This window comes from Apteryx rowi, unplaced genomic scaffold (assembly GCF_003343035.1).
Source record: "Apteryx rowi isolate R43461 unplaced genomic scaffold, aptRow1 scaffold_480, whole genome shotgun sequence".
Classification (NCBI taxonomy): domain Eukaryota; kingdom Metazoa; phylum Chordata; class Aves; order Apterygiformes; family Apterygidae; genus Apteryx; species Apteryx rowi.
The window spans coordinates 196,319-219,632 of record NW_020450739.1 but is presented as its reverse complement, the minus strand read 5'-3'; the positions used below and the strand labels follow the sequence as shown (position 1 = coordinate 219,632).

The 23,314-nt window shown below is 49.3% G+C and overlaps 3 protein-coding genes across 3 annotated transcripts; 1 reads left to right on the top strand and 2 right to left on the bottom strand.

Annotated features, from left to right (window-relative positions):
- The first annotated feature begins 968 nt into the window (after window positions 1-968).
- Window positions 969-5,761, top strand: TM4SF19 (transmembrane 4 L six family member 19). Its single transcript, XM_026078590.1, has 5 exons — window positions 969-1,145; window positions 2,134-2,211; window positions 3,136-3,301; window positions 3,444-3,451; window positions 4,210-5,761. Exons 1-5 carry the CDS (start codon window positions 969-971, stop codon window positions 4,393-4,395), a joined length of 615 nt encoding a protein of 204 aa, XP_025934375.1. The 3' UTR covers window positions 4,396-5,761.
- Window positions 5,762-10,315: 4,554 nt separating this feature from the next.
- NEU4 (neuraminidase 4) lies at window positions 10,316-15,711 on the bottom strand. The gene is made up of 4 exons (XM_026078594.1): window positions 15,646-15,711; window positions 12,585-12,790; window positions 11,956-12,211; window positions 10,316-11,394 (listed from the first exon to the last, which is right to left on the bottom strand). Exons 2-4 carry the CDS (start codon window positions 12,783-12,785, stop codon window positions 10,316-10,318), a joined length of 1,536 nt encoding a protein of 511 aa, XP_025934379.1. The 5' UTR covers window positions 12,786-12,790; window positions 15,646-15,711.
- Window positions 15,712-19,232: 3,521 nt separating this feature from the next.
- On the bottom strand, window positions 19,233-22,215 carry GAL3ST2 (galactose-3-O-sulfotransferase 2). Its single transcript, XM_026078592.1, has 4 exons — window positions 22,200-22,215; window positions 21,153-21,204; window positions 20,596-20,884; window positions 19,233-20,500 (listed from the first exon to the last, which is right to left on the bottom strand). Exons 1-4 carry the CDS (start codon window positions 22,213-22,215, stop codon window positions 19,631-19,633), a joined length of 1,227 nt encoding a protein of 408 aa, XP_025934377.1. The 3' UTR covers window positions 19,233-19,630.
- Window positions 22,216-23,314: the final 1,099 nt, after the last annotated feature.

Sequence of the window (23,314 nt, the reverse complement as noted above, 5' to 3'; positions counted from 1 at the left end):
GTCTAAATTTGGGCTTCTACTTCTACAATAAAATAAGTCAACCTTAAGAACACAGTTGAATGGCAGTTGATTGATGTTAATAGATATAGTGCAATGAAGAGAACTGGTATCTCTTCATAAAGTTATTTAGATGTCCTCTTCCTTGCACTTTATTGATGTCTCTGCTTTGTCTTCAACAATCTCCTTTTTGCTTTTAAAAATCTTTGCATAATGACAAATATAACCCTGGTCATTGAGCAGGAAGAGGTTATTTTGGCTGCCTTGAATATTTTCTTCGCTATACATGAGAAGTTGTGTCCCATATCAGACAGACATACCTCAGCTGCAGTATGGGAAAAGTACATTTCCATTTGAAATTACTCTCAAATAAGGGCAGTGCCTGAGCACCTGTACTGGGGACTGGCCCCTGCTAGCTCAACTTCCCTGGGGATGTTAGCAGATGGGTGTTAGAAGGTAGTTCCCTCTCCCCTTGCTCTCTCTTGGTCTCCTTGAAAGATTATTGCCCAAAAGGTGTTCATAAAATGCCCATGAACCATGTGGGGCAAAGGGGAAATAAACAGCTCCTCCATGTTGGAGCAGGCATGAGTGTGAACGGTGAGGAATAGAAAGGAAATGCATGGAGTTCATTTTTTCACTGTCAGGACTTCCACGCCAATTCTGGTGCCTCCTGAGTCAGTCCTTATGCATTCAGAGCTAAAAATGCCAGGCATTTGCAGTGGGGTAGGCTTCGATCTAAAGGCCAGCTGAGGCAATAACCAATACACTCCTGTCCATTCGTGGTTTTGAAATGGGCCCTAGATGGTGCACAGAGCTGGGGAGCAGCAGGGCAGCCAGGCCTGCAAGCAAAGGGGCACGCAGTCATTCCATGTGGCTGGCACGGGCTGGCTGTGCTTGCAGCTGGAGCGTTGCAGGGCCGCAGGCGGATCATTCCTTTTTTCCTCTCCCCACTGCCCCCGTGCAGGGTGGCCATGTGTGTAGGGAAGTGTACTCGGATTGTGGGCCCCTGCCTCTTGACACTGGGCATGCTCTCCATCGTGGCCAACATCCTCCTCCTCTTTCCTGGCTGGGCATGGAAGTATCTGGCAGACGGGCACATCACCAAGCAGGCTAAGGCGGTGCCAGGCATCTGGGGAGGAGGAATAACTGTAAGTAGTGTGGTTTTCACGTTCCCTGTGTGAATGTGTGTGTGTGTTCAAGAGCCTTTACCCCAGGGGCTTGCAATCCAGTTACCATAGTGCCTCRTACATGCCAGGGTCTGGCTTCCAGTCCTAGCCCCAGACTTTCCTTGCCCAGATGGGCCAACAAACCACTCTGTGCCTCAGTTTCCTGCCAAAAATAATGGGGAGAAGATCTTGCCCTGAGCCCAAGAAGTGCTGGCTGGGGTTATCCAGCCTTCAGGAAAAAAGGGAAAAATTATACCTCAGATTTACAAGATTATCGGAACAACAATTGTGCTGAAGTAACTGGCCTTTCTTGAATGCTCCTGTTCACTTGTGTGCAGATTGGAGTGAATCCCTTCAGCAGCTGTCAGATACACTCTCCGTGACTGTTGTTGCGGCGTGTCCCTTGTAAAGGTGTTGGGAGCCCTACTTCCTTGCCGCGTCCCAGGTGTCTGGATTTGGCTGCTGTCAGCGCAGCATGCTGGGCTAGTGGGACCTTTGTGCTGCCCCAAAGCCAGGGGAGCGAGGGACCCACACCCCTTTGTGTCTCAAGGCAAAGTGACGTGCATGGCTTTCTGCCAAAGCCCTGGTGATGGGACTGGGATTCAACTTCCATACAGAAAAACCGCTGGTTTTGTGCTCCCACCAAGAGGGAGTTGGTGGCTCCCTCCCAAATGCGGGCCACACTGGCACACTATGGGGTTGGTTTTGCTTCGTTTGCTCCATTAAGCACCAAAACCCTTGTCCCAGTAGCAAGATATGCCCCAGCACTGGACTGTTTCAGATAGATAGATATGAAATGAGAGGAGTGTCCCCCCAGCTCTCCGGAGTGCCATGTCCTTTACACCGGGACTGTAACAGCACACAGTGCATGAGGCGAAGGCAAGGTGGCAAGGCTTGGATTTCAAAATGGGGGAGGAAGGGCCAGAGCAGGCTGTCCCATTTGTTCTGAGTCACTTCTTCCTTCTTGCAGGTCCTACTGGCAGCAACTCACATCACAGCCGTGGGGTGGCGATGCGCTGGCTGCTCCGACTGCGGCACCCGTCGGAACGTAAGGCAACGCTGCGGCCGGCTGCGGCACAGTGGGCAGCAGGCCTGCCAGCCTGTGTGCCCCTTCCCCAGCCCTCCAGCGAAGCAGGGCTCTGCTCCGCCAGCACCTGGCGTGGCTGACCTCACCGTGCAGCGCCAGAGCTGTCCCAGGCGCTTTGCGGGGCAGCAGGAAGGAAAGCTGCCAGTTGATATGGCTGCCTGCGCTGGGAGGTTGAGAGGACAGAAGTGCTCTGCCCTGGGGACAGGAAGGCTGGAAGCGTGTGTCCGAGGCAAATTAAATAGCAGCTCTGTGCCCCAGATGCCCACAGACAGCTTTAAGCTCTTAGCTAGGAGTCTGGCAGCGCAGCATGGATGGGGCAACTGTGCCCATGTGCTCCCTGAGCCTTCTCCTGCCCAGCCATATGCAAAAGTCCTCGTGCAATGTTTATTAAGCAAGTCTCCTGGATCAGTCCTGCCCCCAAAGGTTAGGGCAGCTGCCAGCATGGCTCCAGAAGCAAAGGGTATGTGGGCATTGAACAAGTACCTTTGTGAACCTTTCCTCATCAGCCTGCTCACTAGCAGGTTCCCTCACCTTGCTGTGTCCTCTGCCAACTTTTGTCGGACTCTCTGAATAACCCAACTTTGGATTTGTGCTAAACATCACATCCATGGGGCTTGTGCCTCTTTGGGTGTAGTTCTGGCAGAAAGGGGAGTTTTCCTCCCTTAGTTCTTTAAGCAAACTTCACAGATTTTGCATGGCCTACCCTTTCCTCAACTGCGTTTTCAAATCCACCTGTCTAAAGAGTACAGAACAGGTGGTTTCAAGACAGGGCTAGATCAAGTATTTTGATTTTTTAGGATTTACATCCACCCACCCCCACCTAGCTTATCCACTGGGCACTCTCACCTTCCAGAGTAGACTTGAGACAGAGTGTTTGCCCTGCAGGCGTTCCTCTCCGTCGTGCTATCGAAGCTGGCTCTGCTGGGCTCTGCTGCCTGCTTCATCATGTCTGGGGTGGGCCTGACCAATGGACCCCTCTGCCTGTACAACACCTCCATCCATGAGCATGGCCACGGCCCCCGCTGGGGTTACCCTTTCTTGGACCCGAACAGTCAGACTTTTGACACCAGGTAACACAGATGGGATTAAATTGTTGCGATAAAGCCAGCCCTGATCCTGTGATCTCAGTGTCTCCACCTTGCATAGGGGAAACCTAATGATTCTGTTGCTAATTAAATCAGGGTTATGGCAAGCAGGACTGGTGGGCTTACATGAGGGGCTGCAGTCTGGGATGAATTTGAGATTAAAGTCACTGGTCCTATTTCCTGTCTTGTTTTCACAGTCTGCTAAGGCAGGTGGCCTTTTCCCCACAAAAGGACTGGTCTCTACCTGTTCAGGTTTTTTTCCATAGATAGAGGGAAGTATTTCTCTAACTCAGACAATGTGAACTCTAGAGAGCCTAATTTTGTTTATGGCAAACATAGCATAAGATGTCTCCATCTTTTAGATTTTTTTTTAAATGATGTTTTTCATCCAATCACTCTGCTGACCCCGTTTATGACTGGTGGTATCAGCACAGTGGAGAGGATGATGGAGAGAAAGAGGGGCTGAGGATGGGAAATGCCCAAGGCAGGTCTGAGACTGACAGAAATGTAATATGAAGCTACCCTTTAGTGAAATTGTAATCTGAACAAAGGCTATAAGAATGCCAGTGGAGTGTCTTGACACCTTTGGTCACCTATTTAACTGAAATAGATTATGACCTTTTTGGAGAAAATAGTCCTTGTTAAATATGAAGTGCCCAACCTTCGGTGAAGGAGTGGAAGTTTTCAGTACACCTCCAAGACTCTGAAAATGTCCTTCCAAAATGGCAAGGCAGATTAGATGAGATTCCTGACTTTTGGGAGGCTAGTTTCAGAAGCTGCCTTTGCCAAATACAGAAATAAAGCTAGAGCCAGTGTTTAAGACAGCCTTTGCAGCTGACCTTCTCCAACTGTCCTGCGCAGGATCTCCATACAGACTAAAAATTATCTGTATGACTGGAGTCTCTGGAGCACCTGCCTGGAGCCTGTGGGCATCGTAACCTGGAACGTCTGCTTGTTCTCCATCCTGCTGCTCATCAGCGCTGCTGAGATGGTGCTGGCCTCTCTTCAGATCATCAATGGCTGCTTTGGGTGCCTCTGTGGCTTTTGTGATGGGAAATAGGTAATTTTACTTCCTATCATTTCCCATGTGCTGCTTTTTCCTGCTCTAAAGTGTCAGGATGGTGTGATGAAACTACCTCATTTGAAGTTGCGGCAGTAGGTGAAGGAGAGGAGCAAGCAAGTGTTCCAGATGAGCCTTGCTTGTGGAGCGTGAGCCTGGACACGGACCCACTGTCACTCCACAGCACTATGAGTTGCAGCTTGTGTTTGAACACAGCACTCACCACCGGAAAATCAGGTTGTCCTGTATCTCCCTGCTTATTATTGCCTTGGCTGATGCTCTCATGTATGCCCCCCCCCGCACACTGCCCAGCATGAAGAACCAACACTGGAGGATTTCTCCCCCCATATCCTTTCTGAGCTCCTTGACCAGTGGCAAGTGCTAGGGCAGAGACACAGAAACATGGCAAGCACCACAGTGCAGAGTTGTATGAGGAAACCAGGATTTGTCTAAACCAGGGTGTAAACCCAGGGAGAGCTTAAGTCTGTGCTAGTCTGGCTGTGGCCATCCAAAAGGTGTTAGGCCATGCAGAGCTCAGGCTGCTCACACCACCTTGCCGACTTCACAGTAGACTTTGCCCTTTTGGACCTTTTGCTCTAGGAAACAAACAACTGTAAGGAGGTTTTAAGGGACTAAATCACGCATTACTCTTTGCTCACTGGTGTGGTGATGCTCACTGCACCTCATACTTTTGTTGCACTACTTTTTTTGTGAGGAGAACCGAGTCTTACACTGCCACATGGGTACTGAAGGCTAAACTGACCTCAGACTGCCAGTAGCTGATCCCTGCAAAGAAGGGAGTCAGCGAGCTGGTAATGCTGTTTCAATGGCATCACTGCCACCAAGCCACTTGTGGATAGCCTGAAGAGGCAGGAATGGTTGTGTTCTCATTTGCATTGCAGTGCATCAGTGCAACCTGTGTGCAAATGTCTGTCTGAGGGCTTGGACAGGCATGATTTGCACAGGGAGAGGGCAAAGTCTGCTCCTTCTGCTTACATCAGTCTGGAGGAGTTACTGCTTTTAGAGACAAATGCAAGAAGGACAGACTCCTCTATGGAAGACAACTACCTCTATGGTAGGACTCTCTATGGACAACTACCTAAGTCTGGAAAGGAATTAAATATCAAAGATATGTGTGTGTGGCACATTGTTGGACTTTGGTGTGCAAAGGATTCTCCCAGTGCATTCTCTCTGGGTTTTATCTCTTTTTCCTACTTGGAGCAAATGAATTCAGGTACTGGCAGCAAACTGACCTTGGAAATCAGCCTCGTGGGCTCATGAGTCATGGAAAGAGGAGAAGCGGCTCTGGAAGGGATGTGCGACGCCAGACTTGACTTGCTGTGAGTAGGGAGGAAGTGACACAGCTTGGGAAGCAGCAATCTCTCTCTTACTCATCTTGCTACATTTTCCACTTGCACAACATGGGTAACATCTGACTGCAAAATGTGATACAGTAGTATTTATAGAGATAATATATGGAGGCTTAACTTATTTTCATTAATAAATCTGCATTTAGGGCAATTTGCTTTGGTATTTTCATCTTCACTGTGGAACAGCTCAGGCCAGGGATTGCAGCACTGCTGGGGAGAGATGAAGGAAACCAGAGGTGCCAACCTGGGCTCCAGTTCCCAGTGTAGCCAAGGGGGGGTGCTGAGGGACTTGAATGAAGGCATGCTGGGTGAGAAGACGCTGGACCTCAAGTGTATCCCCCCAAAACACATGCACACACATGCATCCATACACACATTTTGGCAGTCTGCAAGAACTGGCATTCCCAAGGCCCAGAGCCCACTGGGCAGTCACTGCTGGTTGATCAGATGCTGGCTGAACAGGGGCATGGCTATACATGTGTAACTGCAGCTGAGACTGTAAAAATATCTGGTTAATGGCCATTTGAATAAACAGGTAGTGACTGGGGAAGGAGGACAGGGAGGGGAACCCAGCCAGCATCATCCCTCTGAATCGACTGCTCTTCAGTCCATCAAAGGTGAATGATTAAGCTGGGGGGGCCTGTTGAAAAACCCACCGAGATGACCCAACAGAAGAAACTCACTGCCCAGTGTACTGTGCAAGCTAAGGGGGATGGCTGCACAGTAGGGTACAGGATTCATGATTGGGCATGTGGTGCGGAGGGATTTTGGGGACTGGAGAAGAGACTTGTGGGATCAGACGAGGCTAATTGGGGGATGTTTAGGGAAAGGGCCAAGGGATTGAGGTGGACTGGAGAGGAACAAGCGCGGGAAAATGGAGGGCAGGGGGGGTGATAAGAGGGGCCAGCTGCATGTATGCAGACTACTGGACAGTGTGCTTGTGTGGCCAAGCCCTGTGCCTGCTCACCAAAGGCTGTCCTGTTCTCTCGTTAAATCCTATTTCTACCTATTTTCTGTGCAAGTGTGTTCTCAGTTCTCTGTGCATGTTGGAATCTGGTAGCAAGCATCAGGCTGGATTGGCCAGCAGGTAGGCTGAGAGGACTGGGAGCTGGGTCCTGGAGAGACTGAGGGTTCTAGAGAGATGGAAGGCCTGGGAGCTGGGAATCGGTGAGACCAAGGGTCTGAAATTTTTGAGAACGAGGGTCTGGAAGTCAGATGTTAGAGAAACCCATGAAGAGACTTAGCCTTAGAAAGGAGGTCAGCTTTCTGTGCTGGCTGTGCTTATAAAGCTATAAAGGCACTGTCCTCCTGTCTGCGTTAATCTGCGTGGGTGGTGTGTGTGTGTGTGTGTGTGTGTGTGTGTGTGTGTGTGTGTACATGCACCTGCACATGCACACTGGGAATTTGGGCTCAGCCTCACTGTTGTCTGGGCCTGGCAATGGGGTGAAGGAGCAGCCGCTCATCCTGGCTGATGCAGGACAGGGGGAATACCGCGGGTCTTTCAGCCCCTGGACTTGGCCACCCTTAGCAGGACTCACAGCCTGCTGCGGCTGCTGGGCGCACTGCATCAACTTTGGGTAACAGAGCTTTTCTAAAGGGCCTCTGACATCTCTGCAAGAAGACATTTTCAAAATTTCCTGCTCCTCTTTTAGAGCTTTGACATGACATTTAGCAGATAGGTGGGCTGGATGCAGCAGTCTCCTTCCCCACCAACCAGGGAGGGAGGGGAGAAGAAAATCACTGCCATCTAAGAGAAAGGCTGAGGCCACGACTGCCCCATCTGTCTTCAAAAGTTTGGTGTCTCTCCAGGAGAAGAGGGAGTGCTCTGAGTTTGTGCCCAGCGTTTCCTAGTTGTAGCAGGAGGCACAAGCCTGTCCTTATGCCTCCTGTGCTTCTCAAGGACAAGAGATCCCCTTGCCCTCAACCCTGCCCAAACTTTAAACTTTTTTCCAGTGCTGACTGAGGGGGACTTCACACTCCTTCTTGATGCTGCAGTCTGGATAAGAGCAGCAGGTATGATAGGGATGTGCATGCAAACACTGCATGTGAACAGAGAGCCCAAAACTGTCTGTGCAGATAGGATTTTTGCCCAGAAACTGATGAAGTTAAGAAGAAAGTAACAATGACGGAGCTAGCTTAAAACAGCTGTCAGCCAGACTAAGCAAGAACCGGGAGATTGCCAAGAGATTTTTCAGAAAAGAAGGAGTCAGCTTGAAAAGAAGAATAAAAACAGGAGCATAAATATTTATTGCTGTGGGAAGAGAGCCCTCAGAAGTGGAAATGGGAACAGAGCAGCAGTTGAGCTAGGTGTGATGCAGCCAGAAGTGGCCCCGTGGTTTTCGGTAACACTTTGTAACCCTGAGGTTACGAATGGTGCCTTCGCTATGGAGAAAAAAATTAATTTTATTGTCTTGCTGCTCAGTTTGCAAAGCCTCATACTTGGAGGGTACATCCTGAGTCTTGGTGTGCTTGGAGCCAAAAACAAGGTCTTTCCGTAGTACGCTCCTTCTACTGTAAAATGCTGTCCCTGAATCTAAAGCAGTTACACAAAGCAAGTTTGCCTTAGGGAAAAATAGATTAAACTAGTTTTATTAACATCATTTTCACTGTACCTGCTTCCAGGGCCCAGGCTCTTCTTCTTGCCCTCCCTCAAGGTAATGGCAATTCATTACGCTGTAGCAAACCTCTACCACTAAGTGCTAGCGCTTCACCTGAGGAGCTCAAGGCTAGGACTGAAGCAGGGGCTGACAACTACACATTGCTCTGCTTTACCTGGGTCTTCAAAAGAAGAGTTTCACCTTTGAGAAACTGGCCCATAGCACCATATGATGAACAGCTGTGGTTGCAGGTAAGATTTCAGGCAAGTATCAGTCTACCCAGTGCAAACCTGATGCTCCAGCAGCTCAGGCCATCCACGAATCTGCCCTTTCTTTCCCTCTGCTTGTTTCCAGCTACTGCCACTCTGTTTTACCCAACAAAGACATGAGCAGGGCTGGACCCTGCCCATGCCACAGGCAAATCACTGAGCCATTGAGCAGGCTTTGGGATGGAGATAAATCAACAGGACATGGAAAATGATTGGGCACAACATGAAAAACTGCCAGATGACAAATAACAAAAGTTACAGATGATAGTGCCATGAAGGATGGCTGGATCTCATAGGCAGTGAAGGTGGAGTGATGTGAGAGATGGCTAAGCAGCATGGATGGAGGATGGCCAAGCTGCATGGATGGAGGGTAGCATTGGGGAACCTTTGAGGGAGCACAACCTTGCAAGGCCACCAGCAGTTAGGGAACTGTATCTGTAATACCAGGTGAAGATGAGATCTAGGTAATGGTATCAGAAACAGCAAMTGTGGATATGGACCTAAAATTGGAATCAATAGGGAATAAGTCATTAGGGACAGGTTGTTTATTTGGAGGGAGGCTGGATGGCAAAAAGGGAGGTAGAAGGGCAAAGAGAAGGAGGGCCAAGACATGGGAAAAAGGGATAATAAGGTAATAATATCTGTGCCTGCTCCAGGCCTGATAGCATCAGCAGCCACCCGCTGCTTCACAACCGGGGATTTCCTTCCCACTTACAGAAGGGCCCTTTGTTCACCTGCTGTCTTTTTCAGCAGGTCTGGCCAGCTTGCACTTTCGTTGAGTGTGGGTGGCCCTGGGGTGGGACAGAGCCTCCTGCTGCCACCAGTCTCCTCTATGCAGGGAAAATGGTCAGCTACCACCTCTGCTAGGGCTGAGCATCCCTCCCCTCCCAGCCAGGCCACAGCCCCTCTTGCAGGCCTGGGAAGGCCTGGGGCATGCGGCCAGCACTGTGCTGGCATGCAGGCATTCCCCAGGGACACCCAGCTTTGCAACAYCAGCCCTGCTTCATCGCCCGCAGAGTCAGATGGAGGGATGTGGCATGCACCTTTGGGAGCTGGTTGAAAATGGGAGTGATTCCTGAGGTGCTGCTGACACAGGGTCCCCATTAACAGCTAGCACTTGGGGTTTTCCCCGACCTCACTTTAGCACTGGAGAAAGGCCCAAAGTGCAGTGACATCCTTGCTGACAGTGGTGTTGGCCAGACCTGCTCTCCGTGGCCATCTCTCAGCTCAGCTCTGTCCCTTCCTGGTCCCTCTGGCCTTTGTCACGTGGCAACAGTGCAGCAGGATGAGCTGAAGGCATTGGTGGTTGTAGTTACATGAGGCAACTCATGCTTGAAAAGAAGGCCTTGGGCTGGGGAAGTGACACAAGTCTCCAAGCCCAACACACCACTTTTAATTTAAAAAAAAAAAAAGCCAGGTAAAACCCTGTTTTGGAATAGTAACACCTGCCTTCAGTTCAATCCAGTTGTGTTTGCTTGCAGCAAACCAAATCCTTAGCTAGTATAAATCAGTACAATGAACAGTTTCATGGGGCTCTTCCTGCTTGCACCAGTTGAGGGTCCAGCCATGATACCACTGGACCCAAGTTGAATGAGGAGGCTTGGCAGTCTCACTGTTTCACCTCACAGCTTCCCTCAGTCAGCCTGGTTTTGGAGATGGTGCTGGGAGATGGTGCTGGGAGACTCTAGGAGACAAGGCAGCTCCTTCCCTTCCTCTTGCTGTGGCTCAGTGGGACATCCTCTGGCCTCAGCGTCGTGGATGTCAAGGGGACGTTCTGGAGCACGTCATGCAGCGAGAACATGCTGAAGGAGATCTGCTCGTAGGGGGACCATGTCCCATTCTCATACAGGCAGGCAAAGGCAATGGCTGGTGTGCCAGAAGCAGAGTATTCAGAGTAGGGCAGCTCGATGTAGGCCAGATCTGAATAAGCACTTGGGCCTTCATATATAACCCATGGTTCAGTCCAGCTTTCGGCATCCCTGGGGAATGTACTAAGGTGAATCCCCATGTTGACCCGTGACATGGAGCTTGTGGGGTGGGAATAGAGCACCCATGTTGGTGTTTGAAAGAAGAAAGAGGGTTTGGAGGTAGTTTTGGGATCACACTGTCCTGCATCTCGACCCAAGAAGGTGACATCATGGGCATCACTGTGATGCTCTCCAGAAGGACAGACCTCCTTGGACCCGGCTCGCATTTGGCTGCCTGCAGGCTGGCTGCTCAAAGCTGTGGTGGGTATGTTTCCACCTGCTGCTTCCCAAGCAGGAAGGTAATGAAACCTGGAGAACTTCCTAGAGAGCAGCAAGCGACCTAGGCCTTGGAGGGATGCTGTCAGGGTCCGGGAAGCAGTGGGAGCATAGACAAAAGGTGCAGGGAAGCCAACAATGCTGCCATGACAGCCATGTGGGGGTTCAACTAGCCGCTGGACCAGCTGTCCAACATGGAAGACAGCCCCATCATCAGTGCTCAGTGCCTGAACCCGGAAACCCAAGGGGCTCCGGGCATTGCAGTAAAGGACATTTGAGCCATCCTCCTCATCCACAGAGACCAGCTGGCACTCACCCGTCTGCAGGTTGGGGATGAACTCCCCAAAGCGCCAGCTCTGGCCATGGTCATCACTGTAGAAGGTGAAGGAGTGTGGGGTAGTTTTGCAGAGCTTCCCGAAGCACTTCTTGCAGTCAATATGGTAGCTGTAGGCAGGTACCAGCAGCCGACCAGACCGGAGCTGGATCCCATGCCCAGGGCCCAGGGCAAATGTGGCCCAGTCTGGGTAGGAAAGAAGGGATGAACATTAGGAGCAGCCTGGCTCCTGGTGCCTGCTCCTTCCTTCCAGGGGTTGGTACCACAAGTGTTTTCCCAGTGCCTCTTCCCCTAAACCCTGCATGGCAGGGGCTGCTTTGGGCCCATACTGCCCTCCCACACCAGTGCTCAGTCCTTCAAGCAAGCTCCTACGGAGCAGCAATAAAAAACAAGCCTAACCCGGTAAGTTTGCCGGGCTGGAGGGCAGCAGAACCTAGGGGTGCCTGGTTTTCCTCATGCAGGGTCCTAGTAATGGCCATTGAGGGTGAAGGGGGAAAATAAAAGAGATATACAGATATTCTCCCCATCTCCTCTCCCCTCTGCTTGGGGTTCTCTTCCTTTTCTCCCCAATCCTGTCCTTTAATGCTCACTGGCTTCCCTGCCCTGGGGCATGTGGTCACAGCCAGAGACTGACTCCAGCTGGGGCACAGGTTGATCCTGGAAGCCAAAAATCATGCATATCTCCCTGGCTTTTCTTTCCCTCTGAATGTGTCCCTTCCTCTCCCCCTCTTCCCTCAGGATCACTACCTTTGATGGCTCTGCCAATGACCTGCTGTGTCAGGTCTGTGACCTTGCTCCAGCTCAGGCCTTGGTCAGAGCTGGTGACGTAGCAGAGGCGGGTGACGTTCTGGCCAGTGATGATCTGGTAGGCTTCTGGTGTCTTTCCCAGCACCGTGATGAAAAAGAGGAAGAGGGTGCCTGTGTACTCATCGTAGACTGGGCAGGGGTTCATGGATCGGTGGTGCTTCAGGGTTGCAGTCTCGAGCACTCTCATGTCTTCCCACTGCCTGAGTAGAAGAGGAGTGGGAGGGATAAGGAGCCCTCACCTCCATCCCTCCCAGGTGAGGGCCTTTGCCTGCTGCCTTGCCTCTCCTGTGCTCTGCAGCTTAGCCTGGGCCTCCCTGCATCCCTTGCCCCCATTCCCTGTACACAGTCACCAATGGGCTTCAAACAGCTCCTGGCATTCAGCTGTGCCATACACAAGTGGTACAGCGGCAACCAGTGCACCTGGAGGTCTGACTTTTGTGGGGTCCCAGTGTGCCCCAGTCCCCTGACCCAGCAATGTGCCCGGAGAGAGTTTCCTGTCCTGCCTGGGATGCTTTTCCAGGTGATGCTCCCTTCCCTTTTATTTGCTGCTGGTGTTTGCTGTCTCTCACCTCCACGTAGTTTCTGTAGATGGTGCCTCGTCGCAGCACCAGTAGGTTGGCGTGGGCATCATCTGCACTCAGTCGCTCCTCAGCAAAGGCCAGCAGCTTGGCCATGCAGGGTAGGTAAAGCAGGGCTGGGACACGGTATGTCACTCCATTTGACTCCTTCTCAAATAGCACTGTCCGGGCTGGGAAATGCCGGGAGCCCATGCTGGCTGCAGCAAAAAGAAATGCACACAAACCCACCAAATGAAGTGTTTGCAAAGGAGGAAGAGTCGGCGGCAGGGGAGCACTGACTCCTTGGGACATTCTTGCCTTTCCCAGAGCTGAGGGATGCAGGGTGGACACTCACAGGGTTTTGCTTAGCCCTAAGGGGGTTGCCGAGCCATGCTTTTTGCCTGATCACATTGGCTTTTGGGAAAGACAGTGAAAAGGGCTTGGCTTAGAGGGAATTCCTGACTCCAGCCACGAAGGCCTGCATCAGAGACATGGGAGGTGCTATGTAGGCTACATGCATATTTTTCGTATTTTCTAGAATGACTGTTTCTGATGTGACAGGCTGGCAGTTAGGCTTGGTCAGTTGGCTTTTTTTTCTTTCTTTAAGAAAGCCTTCATATTATTTTTGCAAAAGAGGAAATACCCCTTTCTCCTTTCTGCAGAGATCCTACGATCCCACACATTAGCTGTAACAAACTTTGGACACAGAGCAATCACGAGCAAGTCAAAGTGCAATTGGATGAATGCTACCCACAAACAAATACAGTCTGGAAAACAGGTAGCTAGCTAGCTTAACAAAAGGTCAGTGTTTTAGTTCAGAGGACAATTGACTAAACAGCTGACTCGGTACTGAGAGTATATAGTCTTCACACAGTGGTAAATCTTCCCCACCCAAAGATACGAAATGACTCTTTCGTAACACTGACAAAGCAGAACTGGGCAGACCCTGGAGACTTGGCTACCAGTGAAAGCAAACCTGGAGCAGGGTCTGGCCCCAAAATAAAATTAAAATGATCTCCAAGCCAGCCCTTGAACGGGGCTTCCAGTAAGTTCAGGCCAGTCAGCGAAGAGTGGGATGTGACCTGTGGTTCCCAGTTCCTCACTCCCATTATCTGCTGTATTGTGATGAGGGCAAATTGCTAGCTACCTCGGTGTGGCCAAGACACAGGGACCAGCCCAGGATCCTCGCGCAGATCTTCAGGGCACACTTTTGTACTGGATTTCCCTGGATTTTCCTTCACCACAGCTTCACAGCTGAACCTGGCTCTGGAGAGGGTTGCAGGATGCTATGCAGGGCGCACATCCCTCCCCCATACCACAACATGTGCTGATGGCCTGCTTAACGCTGCCAAATTAACACTCCTCCTCAAAGGGACATCTGTATTATTTCCTCCTGCCTTTGTATTTACTTGTTCAAGAGGGAATGTCTGGTCTCAATAGTAAGACCCAGAAGACGAGATTTTAAGCATCTGAAAAAGAAAAGCTGGCTTCCAGAGTGGGCTCTGGAGGTACCTAAACCATTCTCTCCCCTGCAAGCCCTGCAGCAGTGTATAACAGAGCCAGTTTTAACCTGGGAAAGGATAGCAGGGCAGCCTGGCTAGCCCAGACCTCACCCTGGCTGCAAAACTCCTTGGCAGAGCCAGAATTCGTAAGGCTCTACCAAGGCGCCTGCCCCAGTGCGCTGGGCCAAGCTGCAGAGAGGGAGCCCAGACCCCAGCAGAATGCTGGCTTGGGCACCCAGCACTCGCTCAAGGACCCAGGAAGGTTTTGCAGCAGTCTGTGAGCTCCCAGATGCCAGAGGCTGCTGCCCTCTCTCACCATCCTGGAGGAGTTAGAGGATGCCCACACTTCCAGAGAGTCAAGACCTGGATGTAGAATGGGTACCCAACCCCCCCAAAAAGGAGAGCCAAAAATAATGCTGTCCTCAGCCTGCAAGTGTGCAAAGTCTGGACTAGGGAAGGCTTCCAAACACCAACAGGCAGAGAGCTAAACTCACTCCTTGTTTCTCCCTACTGTGGGGTGAACCTGGAAGTGCATGGCATGCTAACAAACCAGCAATTCCTGCCGTGGCCACTGACATCTGAGAGAAAAATATCCCCCCCCCCCCTCCAGCCCCCCAAGATAAAAGGCATTGTGGACATACTTGGTATGCACCACTTACTTAGGGCCCAGCCCAAGGGAGGCTACCCTGATCGTCCCTCCTTGGGATATGGKTTACTAAGGTCACAAGTGGTCACAAGTCACCACTGCAGAGGACCACTGTTAGGGAAGGGAAGGTGCCTATGTGGCTCCTTCCAGCTCGCTCCCTAGCCAGGCTCTACCTGGGACTGCAGAGCAGGAGTTAATTGTGTCCCTGTGACACTGAGGTATCGCATCAGGGTGTAAGTCCTCACCATATGCATTTCCTTAAGGGAGAGCAGAATCCCAAAGGGATCAGCAGTCCCTGACAGAGAAGGCCTTGGGGCAGAGCCCCCATTCGTCTAGGCAACTTAGACCTGCTGAGGGCAGTTTCCATCTCTGCACTCTTGTGCGTGGCTGTGAGCCTGGTAACTACAAGTTGTATACTTTGCTTTCCTGCTCTTATCTTCCTTTGCACAAACCAGTAGGTTTTATGAACAACCTTAAAGTGCAGCTAGCAAGGCCTGGGCTGGAAATGAATGAAGCTGTCTGGTTACAAGGCCAGTCCAGCCTGGGGATGGGGGAGACTTGGTGGGGCTCTGCTTGGGTCAGCGCTCACTGGGCAAAGCTACACAGCCTCTCCTGGTCCCTTCCGCTGCTCTTCTTTCTCCTGTGCATTTCCATAGGGCGAGAGATGAGAGCATGCTGTTAGAAGATCAGAGCTGAGCCATAAGGCCACAGGAGGAGAGCAGCTGGGAGCAGCAGGTATCCATGCATTCTACTCTTGCATGGAAATGGAGTGGCCTCTGGGATACCAGGTAGTTTGCTAGTGGTGCCTGCTGCTGAGAAACCAGCTTCTGACAGAAAAGGTGGGACTGAGTGGGACTTTTGCTCACATTTTTATCAAGAGCTTGCTGAAAGCTAAAGGTTTCATGGAAAATGCAAAGGCACTCACCCAGTCCCGCTCAGTTTGAGGTGTTCTCCCTTGTCCCACAGCCGGTGCTGGCAAACTGCAGCGCACTCCTCGCCCTCCTTTCCACCACCATGGTGGCTAACACCGGCTTACAGAGCCACCCAGGCCCTGGCTGGCTTCTTGCAGAGTGTGTTTCCCTTGTGTTTCATTGCCCCTCTTGTGGGACCCCCTGCAGCGGGCTCCTCCCACTGCTGGGTCACGGGGCTCTCCCACAGCAGCAATCGTCAGTGACCAGGAAAAAACCCTGAGTCAGCAGCAGTAGCTGGAGCAGCAACACAGGGCAACAAAGGCACCATTATCAGTGAGGACTGGAGCTGGAATCAGCAGAGCCCCAGGTGCCCGGGGCCTCCCACTTGCAGATTTGTTTTGCTCAGGCCTGTAGGGAGGTGATGCAAGGACAGCAGCACCCATGGAGGGTGTGCTCCTCCTGCCTAAGTTTCACTCCTAATTTCCCACAAGGCATGAGAGGGGAGGCACACTCCCAGGCAGGCTGGGAGAAATCTGGTTCAAAGGAAACTCACACTTTGCTTTTTCTTTCTCCTCCCAGCTCCTGCTGCAGCAATTCAAAACCATGCATTTGGAAAACATGTCTTAATGCAGGACAGGGCTGGAAACTGGAATAACAGAGGGATGGGAATCAAAGGGACCAGGAAGTGGGAAAAGATAAAAAAGGGTAAGAAGATGGCTTTGGCCTACATAAGCCAAGAGGAAGTTTGTGACAAGCCACCAGTATTCAGACTCTGACTGTCACAGGAACTCATGCAAACTTTGGGGGAAAAGTGATGCCTTGGGTATGTGGGGTGGGGGCAGCTGATTTGAGATACCTTGAGGCAAGAAAATACATAGGGCTTGTAAGACCTGCTGTGGTTATAGCAAAAGTTTGTCAGCAACTGGGCTTTTAAGGCTCACCAAAAAAACTGGCGGATAATGCTAAAAATAAAAGAGCACAACAGACAGACCTCTCTGGTCAGGCCCAAACTGCAGGTGAGCAGGAAGCCTTTGCTTGCTGTGAGACAGAGCTCTCGGCAGCCGGGGAAACCAGAAACCATCTGCAGCATGACAGCAGGTCACCTGCACCCGTTCTTCTACATGTTGCTGCTGGAGACCCTCTCTGCTTGTCAATGCAAACACAGGCATGGCTACATGAACACAGGAAGATTTATCTTGTCAGCCCCTGAGGACACTAAAGGGCTTTAACCGCCGAGACCAGCCTCTCCCCCAGAGCTCCACCCATGCATCCTCTGCCCATGGCCTCAGAGCCCCGTTGAAGCTCAAACTTGGCCTGAGCTTTGCTGGAGGTGTACCTATCTCCAACCCTGTCCCCTGCCCATCCTGGGGGGCTTCCCATCCCATCACTGCATCCACCTCAGCCCTGACTCTTTACCTCACCTTGTCTGATGGTTGTGGGGCTGTTATGTGGCTGAGCCCCTCACTTTCCCCACCCCTGCTCAGGTGTTGCCTGTATTGGTGTAACCCTTGGCTTCTAGCTAGTCCTCCCCATGGAAAGCAGCCCATGCAGCTTTCTGATATTTATCTCCCTGCTTTCAAGGGCAGTAATAAGTACAAAAGTCACAACAACACATCAGGCAGGAGGAAAGTAGGAGACAAATGGGAACACAGTCAACCTTATCATCATAGGTGGAGTAAAGTTTCCACTGTCAGCATAAAATGAATTAAAATCCTTCTTGAGGGTGAAGATAAGCATACAGTTTAGATATTTGATGATATTATGGCCACCTTATATAATTCCCAGTGTAAATCTAGGTAAAGGACTCAAAGTTCACGCAGCAACTCATAGACTAAAAGCTGCAAGGCAAAAATCCAGCAGCCTTGGGATATGCACATGAGCAGTTCATGCGAATGGCAGGCTGGAGAACTGGATGGGGAAGGCCCTTGGGATTACAGAATTTAAAGCACCAGGAAATGTTACAAGGGACCTCAGATTGCCAGCTTCTTCTCTGCCCTAGCTAGTTAAAAATTTCTCTTAAGCCTGTTAAATTTTAGCTATGGTTGTTGGATTAGAAACCCATTACGGTATCATTAATCTCTACATCGTTACTGCTTTACCTCATACGGCCTTGCCACTATGCAGATAAGAGCACAGTCGGAGATCAGGTAAGCATTGCACCGAGTGAGGCTAACCCTGGCCTCGGCTGGGACTGGAAAATGGTCTCTCATGCTCCCAGTAAGCACATGCCCAGCCATCAGTGCTCCCCTTCCCTTACCTAACTGGTGCCATTCGTTATTGCTCTCCATTGTAGGAAGGTTTGACTTTGGTAGCAACCTCAGTTGGTCTGTTTGGTCTCACTGGGGATAAAACCCACTGATGGTCATGATGTCCTGGCTCCACTGACTTTGGTGAAGGGCTTGCGTGACTGTCTTCTCAATTCGAATGTAGCCAAGTAAAATCCCAGCTCTGTTTTTGATCCCCCAAAACATGTTAGTCCTGCTGCTCTCTGCAGAGTACTAGGCAGTGCATTTCAGGCTGTCTAACTCAGTCCCCTTCGATTTCTACTGCATGACTTATTTTCTCTCATTTTCTAGACTGAACTGCTGAAAGGCTGTTTTGCCCCAGAGGTCTCTGTATTTCAGCTATAAGCGAAGTGAAACCTGGATCATTTATCAGAATCAAAGTATACGAGTAGTCCATTGGTTTGCAAATTCATGTAAGATAACTTTGATTGTGTTACTAATAAGCAGGTCATGCTGTTGCTACACAAAAACATACCAAAGAATGCAAAGCTGTACAGTTAGCAGCAGCTGAGCGCTTGGGAGAGCACATGAGTTCCCTGGGAAAAAAGAAGCCCTTCTCCTATCTCTCTCACCCTTGCTGCTGCTCCATCCATCACGAAGAAGGGAATATTTGTTAAACTGAAAAATACTATACCATTGTTATGAAAAGTGCGTTGAAAACGGGTGATGGGCATTTCCGCTCTGGAAAACTATGCCCAATAGTTCACTACCTTGTCCAATAAAGATGCCTGCCAGAGGTACAGTGGCAATAATTAATGACTGTGACGTCAAAACAAGGTCACCAGTGGAGACAGTTTGCCAATTCATCAGTGGCATTGCTGTTCTGACGAACCTCCCCATCACCGTTACGCCAGTGGGAAGCTTACGTATGAGCAAAACATTCCAGATAGGTTTGATTATCTCTTTCAATAGTGGGGAAATATCTTAAATAAGCAGCGTCCCTGCCTCCATCAACCCACTCTCCTAATCAGCGTTTGAGATTTTGGCCACAGGAACAGTGAAGACCTGATGAAGCCCCTGCTGGGCAGGGACACTGAGCAAGAACTTGGGACCTGGGGGAGAGGGTTGGTCTGGGGGATGAAAGGAGTGAATGTGAAGCTGTGAAAGTCTCAGGGTGTGGCTGAGTCTTGGTTACAGCCCATAACCCTTGGCTAGGGTCTCTGCATACACAAGGAATGTAGTTTACAAGGCCAGAGTTTCCAAAGCAGCAATGGAGCAGGCTGTACAGAGACATGGATGAAATTACAGTTATCTGATTTGTTATAATTAATCACAACATTCATTCTGTCTTACACTCTGAATCACTTTACTCTTAAACCACTTTCATCATCCGTCAACCTTGAAGTACCCGCAAACTGAAGTACAGGGATTACTAATTGTTCTTTATGACTGTAATAATGCTGTTTTCTTTTTATCCTGCCAAACAAAATCAAAGGGAGAGAGATGAGGACAGTTTTTATCTTTCCAGCAAAATGATACCAGGCTTTGAAAGCTGAGAAAGACTAAAAGTGCCAAAGGCATGTACAGCAGGGAGCAATAAAATGTGACAAAAAGCATCAATGCTGGCGGCCCTGGATGGCAGCTGTGGGAGGGGAAGAGGGAAGAAAAGGAGAAGGAGGGGGAAACCAAGGGATGTGGAGCATTTTATAATGATTAAATCGAGAAAACTTGTCTGTGTCACCTTTCACCATCCACAAACAGAAGGTACACAGGATTATAAGGTGTGGTTACGGCTTGGTGATGATTTGTTTTCTCGGAAACTATTCAAAAACGAGGGAAAGCCTAGCTGCTTCCCCTTTTTGTGTGGATGCTGAAGAGCATAAAGATAGGACATGTACTGAAGCTCTGGCATAACCATTTTCTGGCAGGGTCTCAGAGACATGTTGTCTAAGTCTTGGTTGAGGTTATAACTGAGGATATTTGCAGCCCCTGACTGGAAAGGCATGAGAGCTTTGTCCTTGATACGAGTCTTCTCTGCTGGCTTCTGATCTGAGAGACAGGTCTCCATGAGTTCCTTCTGTCTTGCTCGCAAGTGATTCACCTCCTTTTCCAGTTCCTCTAGTCCCATGGTCTCCTGAATTCTCTTCCAGAAGCTCTGGTTGAAGTGCAGGTAGAGTTTCCAGTCAAGTGAGCACCACACTTTAACCCTCTCCTTGCTTTCAGGAGTTAAGGTCTGGACAGTGTCCTTGCTTCTGGAATTGAGCTTAAAGTAAATCACATCATCTAAATCCCAGCATAAAGTGTGTTTCAAGAGGATCATGGACTCATCAAAGTAGTCTGCTATCAAGATCAGGTGGAAGTTCTGTTCAATCTCTTCCAAGACCACCTGGATGTAGCTTTCATTATCTTCTGCATTGTTGTCATAGCCAAAGTCAAACCACATGTTATTCTTGGCGTAAATGTTTTCTTTGTAATTACCCTTATGGTAATAGTCCATTGGTGATGTCAAATACTCGTTCACATCCTTTGACATTCTGAAGGCAGGGGCAGCATCCTTGTAATAGACATAGGAAGATTCCAGCTGAGAAACTGGGTTCCTCAGGATGGAAAAGTAGAAGGTGTTCTCTGCCATCACTTTTTGCACCTGTTTAGGGGGAAAGAAGAGGAGCTGTTAGTCTGGAGACACTGCTTATTCAACAAGGTTTCTCAACAGGAGAACTCGGGAGCCATAGATCTTACCTCCAAATGGTTAAACCGTAGGTGGTTGCACATGATATTGTAGTTTTGTCCTGTGGTTTGAAATTCCTCTACAAAGCTAGTCATGAAGGTCTCTGGATAGCCCAGGTGGACAAGCTGGCCAGCTGGGAGGGCTATGGTGAGGTTATGCTTCTCTGTGAACCGGAACAGGATGTTCAAGATGGTGCTGCTGGCAGTCTTGTGTGTCTTGAGGAACATGACATTAGTCTTGGCACGACAGGACGTGCGAGAGGTCACGAACTCTGCAGAGATCCTCCAGAATCTGCATGAACTTAACACATGGGGAAAACAATCTCAGCAGGCCTATAACCCACCTCTTACATCTGGCAATGCAGTTTTTATCCTAGCTCAGCTAACCAAACCACCTCTTTTTTTTCTTACTGTGTAAGAAAATGTATGTAAGGTTTCAGGAGTCAAACCTGAGCAGGCTTTCCTTCTGATATTGCACTTGCAGCTGGTGCAAGTCACCAAACCAAACAAGCCCCATCCCTTAGCTCCAGATGTCAGACAGTCTTCTGCTTCCACTTGTCCTCACTTACCAGGCAGAGGAGGAAAGGCTCAAAGCTGTCAACTTGATCCCCTTTTCTATTTCTGTATGGCAGATTTTGCTCAAAAGAGCTGCACTTTGGCTAATTCAATCATTTACTTGCACGCCAAAATGTGGATCCAGGACCTAATTTTGGACCGCTGCCCTTTTAATGTTAGACTAAATCTCACGAGAGTTAAATGAAGTGTCACAGGTCAGATTCTTGCTTCCCTGTACAGATAAAGTCATGTAACCAGTTGCACTTGCTGAACTTACGGCAGAATGTTTTTATTCACATGAAAGAATCCAGACAGGAAGACAAGTCCCAGCCCAAGGTTGAAAAAAAAGAGATATTTGATATGCCTGGAAAGAAAGCAGAGTTTCAGTGAATCTTATCTAATAGAAGATAAACCTTTCCCCAGACAAGACACACCAAATTTCGCATGCTGTCCTCAGGACTTTTTATCACTGGGATCATTGTTTCTTCTTGATACCAGCCAGCTTTGGCTCCCCCAGCTGTATTAGTAATTCTGGTGCTTAAAATCACTGTCTTTTAATTTTGGCCTTCCACAACACACAAGCTACATCAAACAGAGCCTGCTAAACACTTCAGACAGCCTTCCGGTCTGTTCCTCTGCCTTTAATTTTTCTTTGCTTTTTGGTGTCTGGGGCTTTAGAGGTTAAGCATTTCATGCTTTTAAGCTTTTCTCAGCAGCTGCCAAGAGCTAGAAAATTATCACTTAATAGGGGTTATAGGGATTTCCTTAATAAAAAATCCCAGCTCCTCCTATGGTTTAACCATTTGGAGGTAAGATCCATGGCTCCTGAGTTCTGTTGAGAAACCTCGTTGAATAATGGCTCCAGAATATGGAGACCTAAAAGAAACACTGAACTGAGATTTTCAGAAAAAAAACCCAAAAAACAACAGACTAAAAACTCAACAGAACTGACAACAGACTAATTTCACCCTGCTTTCCAAACAAGAGGACTGCTTCCTCTCTGCGACCACATGCACACCTTTACCTCAATTACAGCTCCTCCTCCTAGCCCGGGCACTTACGCTCAGCATTACCCATGTCTCCCTCAGGTTTTCATCAGATTGTCTCCCCTTGCTCGGACTTTAATTTGTCTAAGCTCAGAGATGGCAGTCTGGACCGGGCACCTTATCTACTCATGGCCACTGTTTTGCTTGAAGAATGAAAAGGGGTGAGTGAAACCCTTTGATTTGACCCTAATTAGGCACCCACATCATCAGTTCATTATAGCTGACATAGGATATTTCAAAGGGTTGATGTCATTTGCTGATCAACTACTAACCAAAAGGAACTTTTCACCAACAGACTTGAGCTGGGTTCTCTCACCTTAAACATTTTTTAACTCAGTGTGAACTCCATATTTTAAGCTATGTTTTCCAAAATGCAGTGGACCGGGCTTGGGCTTTAAGTTGTTTTGAGTAGAAACATTCTCATTTACAGAATGGGACAATCATAATCCTGTTTCCTACTATTCCATATGAACAACGAAGCCAGCACCTCAGTGCTCATGAGGCTCAGCTGGCATCACAGTGACTGCTGGTAGGAAGCCTGAGAGCCAGGTAATGAAATTAGTTGCAAAATTTGGATAACATGCACACGTAACCAGTGGATAAAAGGCAATACTGAATATCTGCCTTCTTCCTGGAATGCTGTCCATCACAGGGAAGCTGTCCATCATGGACCCACAGCAAAAATGGGGTGTTCTGGGCCGTGAAAGACCTGAAAGACCCAAGTTACAACATGGAATATAGAGGTATTTGATTGTTGGATTTTTTTTAATAAAGGTGAATTCTGCAACTTTTGCCTTACATTCTTCAATCAAATATGTGAGTATACATGAATGTAAAATTTGTATAAGCTGTCTTCTTTTGTAGTTGAGAAATAGGAATACCTGAATGGAGAAGACACCAGAGCCAAACAAGTCAGTTAGGTTTCTGTGCATGTGGGATCTGGTAGCAAGTGTCAGGCTAAACTAGCCAGTGAGTAGGCTGAGAGGACTGGGAGCTGGGTCCCAGAGACAGTGAAGATCTGGGAACCAAATCCTGGAGTGACTGAGGGGCTGGGAACCGGCTACCAAAGATATCGAGGGTCTTAGAGAGACCAGCGGTCTGGGAGCTGGATGCTGGGGAGACTCATGAAG

Excerpts from the sequence above, each read along its gene's own strand:
- NEU4 (XM_026078594.1), bottom strand. The coding sequence starts at position 12,785 with ATGGGCTCCCGGCATTTCCCAGCCCGGACAGTGCTATTTGAGAAGGAG. Across the intron at positions 12,212-12,584 it reads TCTACAGAAACTACGTGGAG|TGGGAAGACATGAGAGTGCT; the intron begins GTGAGAGACAGC and ends CTACTCAGGCAG. Across the intron at positions 11,395-11,955 it reads CATTGGCAGAGCCATCAAAG|ACTGGGCCACATTTGCCCTG; the intron begins GTAGTGATCCTG and ends TTTCCTACCCAG.
- GAL3ST2 (XM_026078592.1), bottom strand. Across the intron at positions 20,885-21,152 it reads AGCCTTTCCTCCTCTGCCTG|TTCATGCAGATTCTGGAGGA; the intron begins GTAAGTGAGGAC and ends CCATGTGTTAAG. Across the intron at positions 20,501-20,595 it reads TACGGTTTAACCATTTGGAG|GTGCAAAAAGTGATGGCAGA; the intron begins GTAAGATCTATG and ends CCCCCTAAACAG.
- TM4SF19 (XM_026078590.1), top strand. The coding sequence starts at position 969 with ATGTGTGTAGGGAAGTGTACTCGGATTGTGGGCCCCTGCCTCTTGACA. Across the intron at positions 1,146-2,133 it reads TCTGGGGAGGAGGAATAACT|GTCCTACTGGCAGCAACTCA; the intron begins GTAAGTAGTGTG and ends TCCTTCTTGCAG. Across the intron at positions 2,212-3,135 it reads ACTGCGGCACCCGTCGGAAC|GCGTTCCTCTCCGTCGTGCT; the intron begins GTAAGGCAACGC and ends TTTGCCCTGCAG.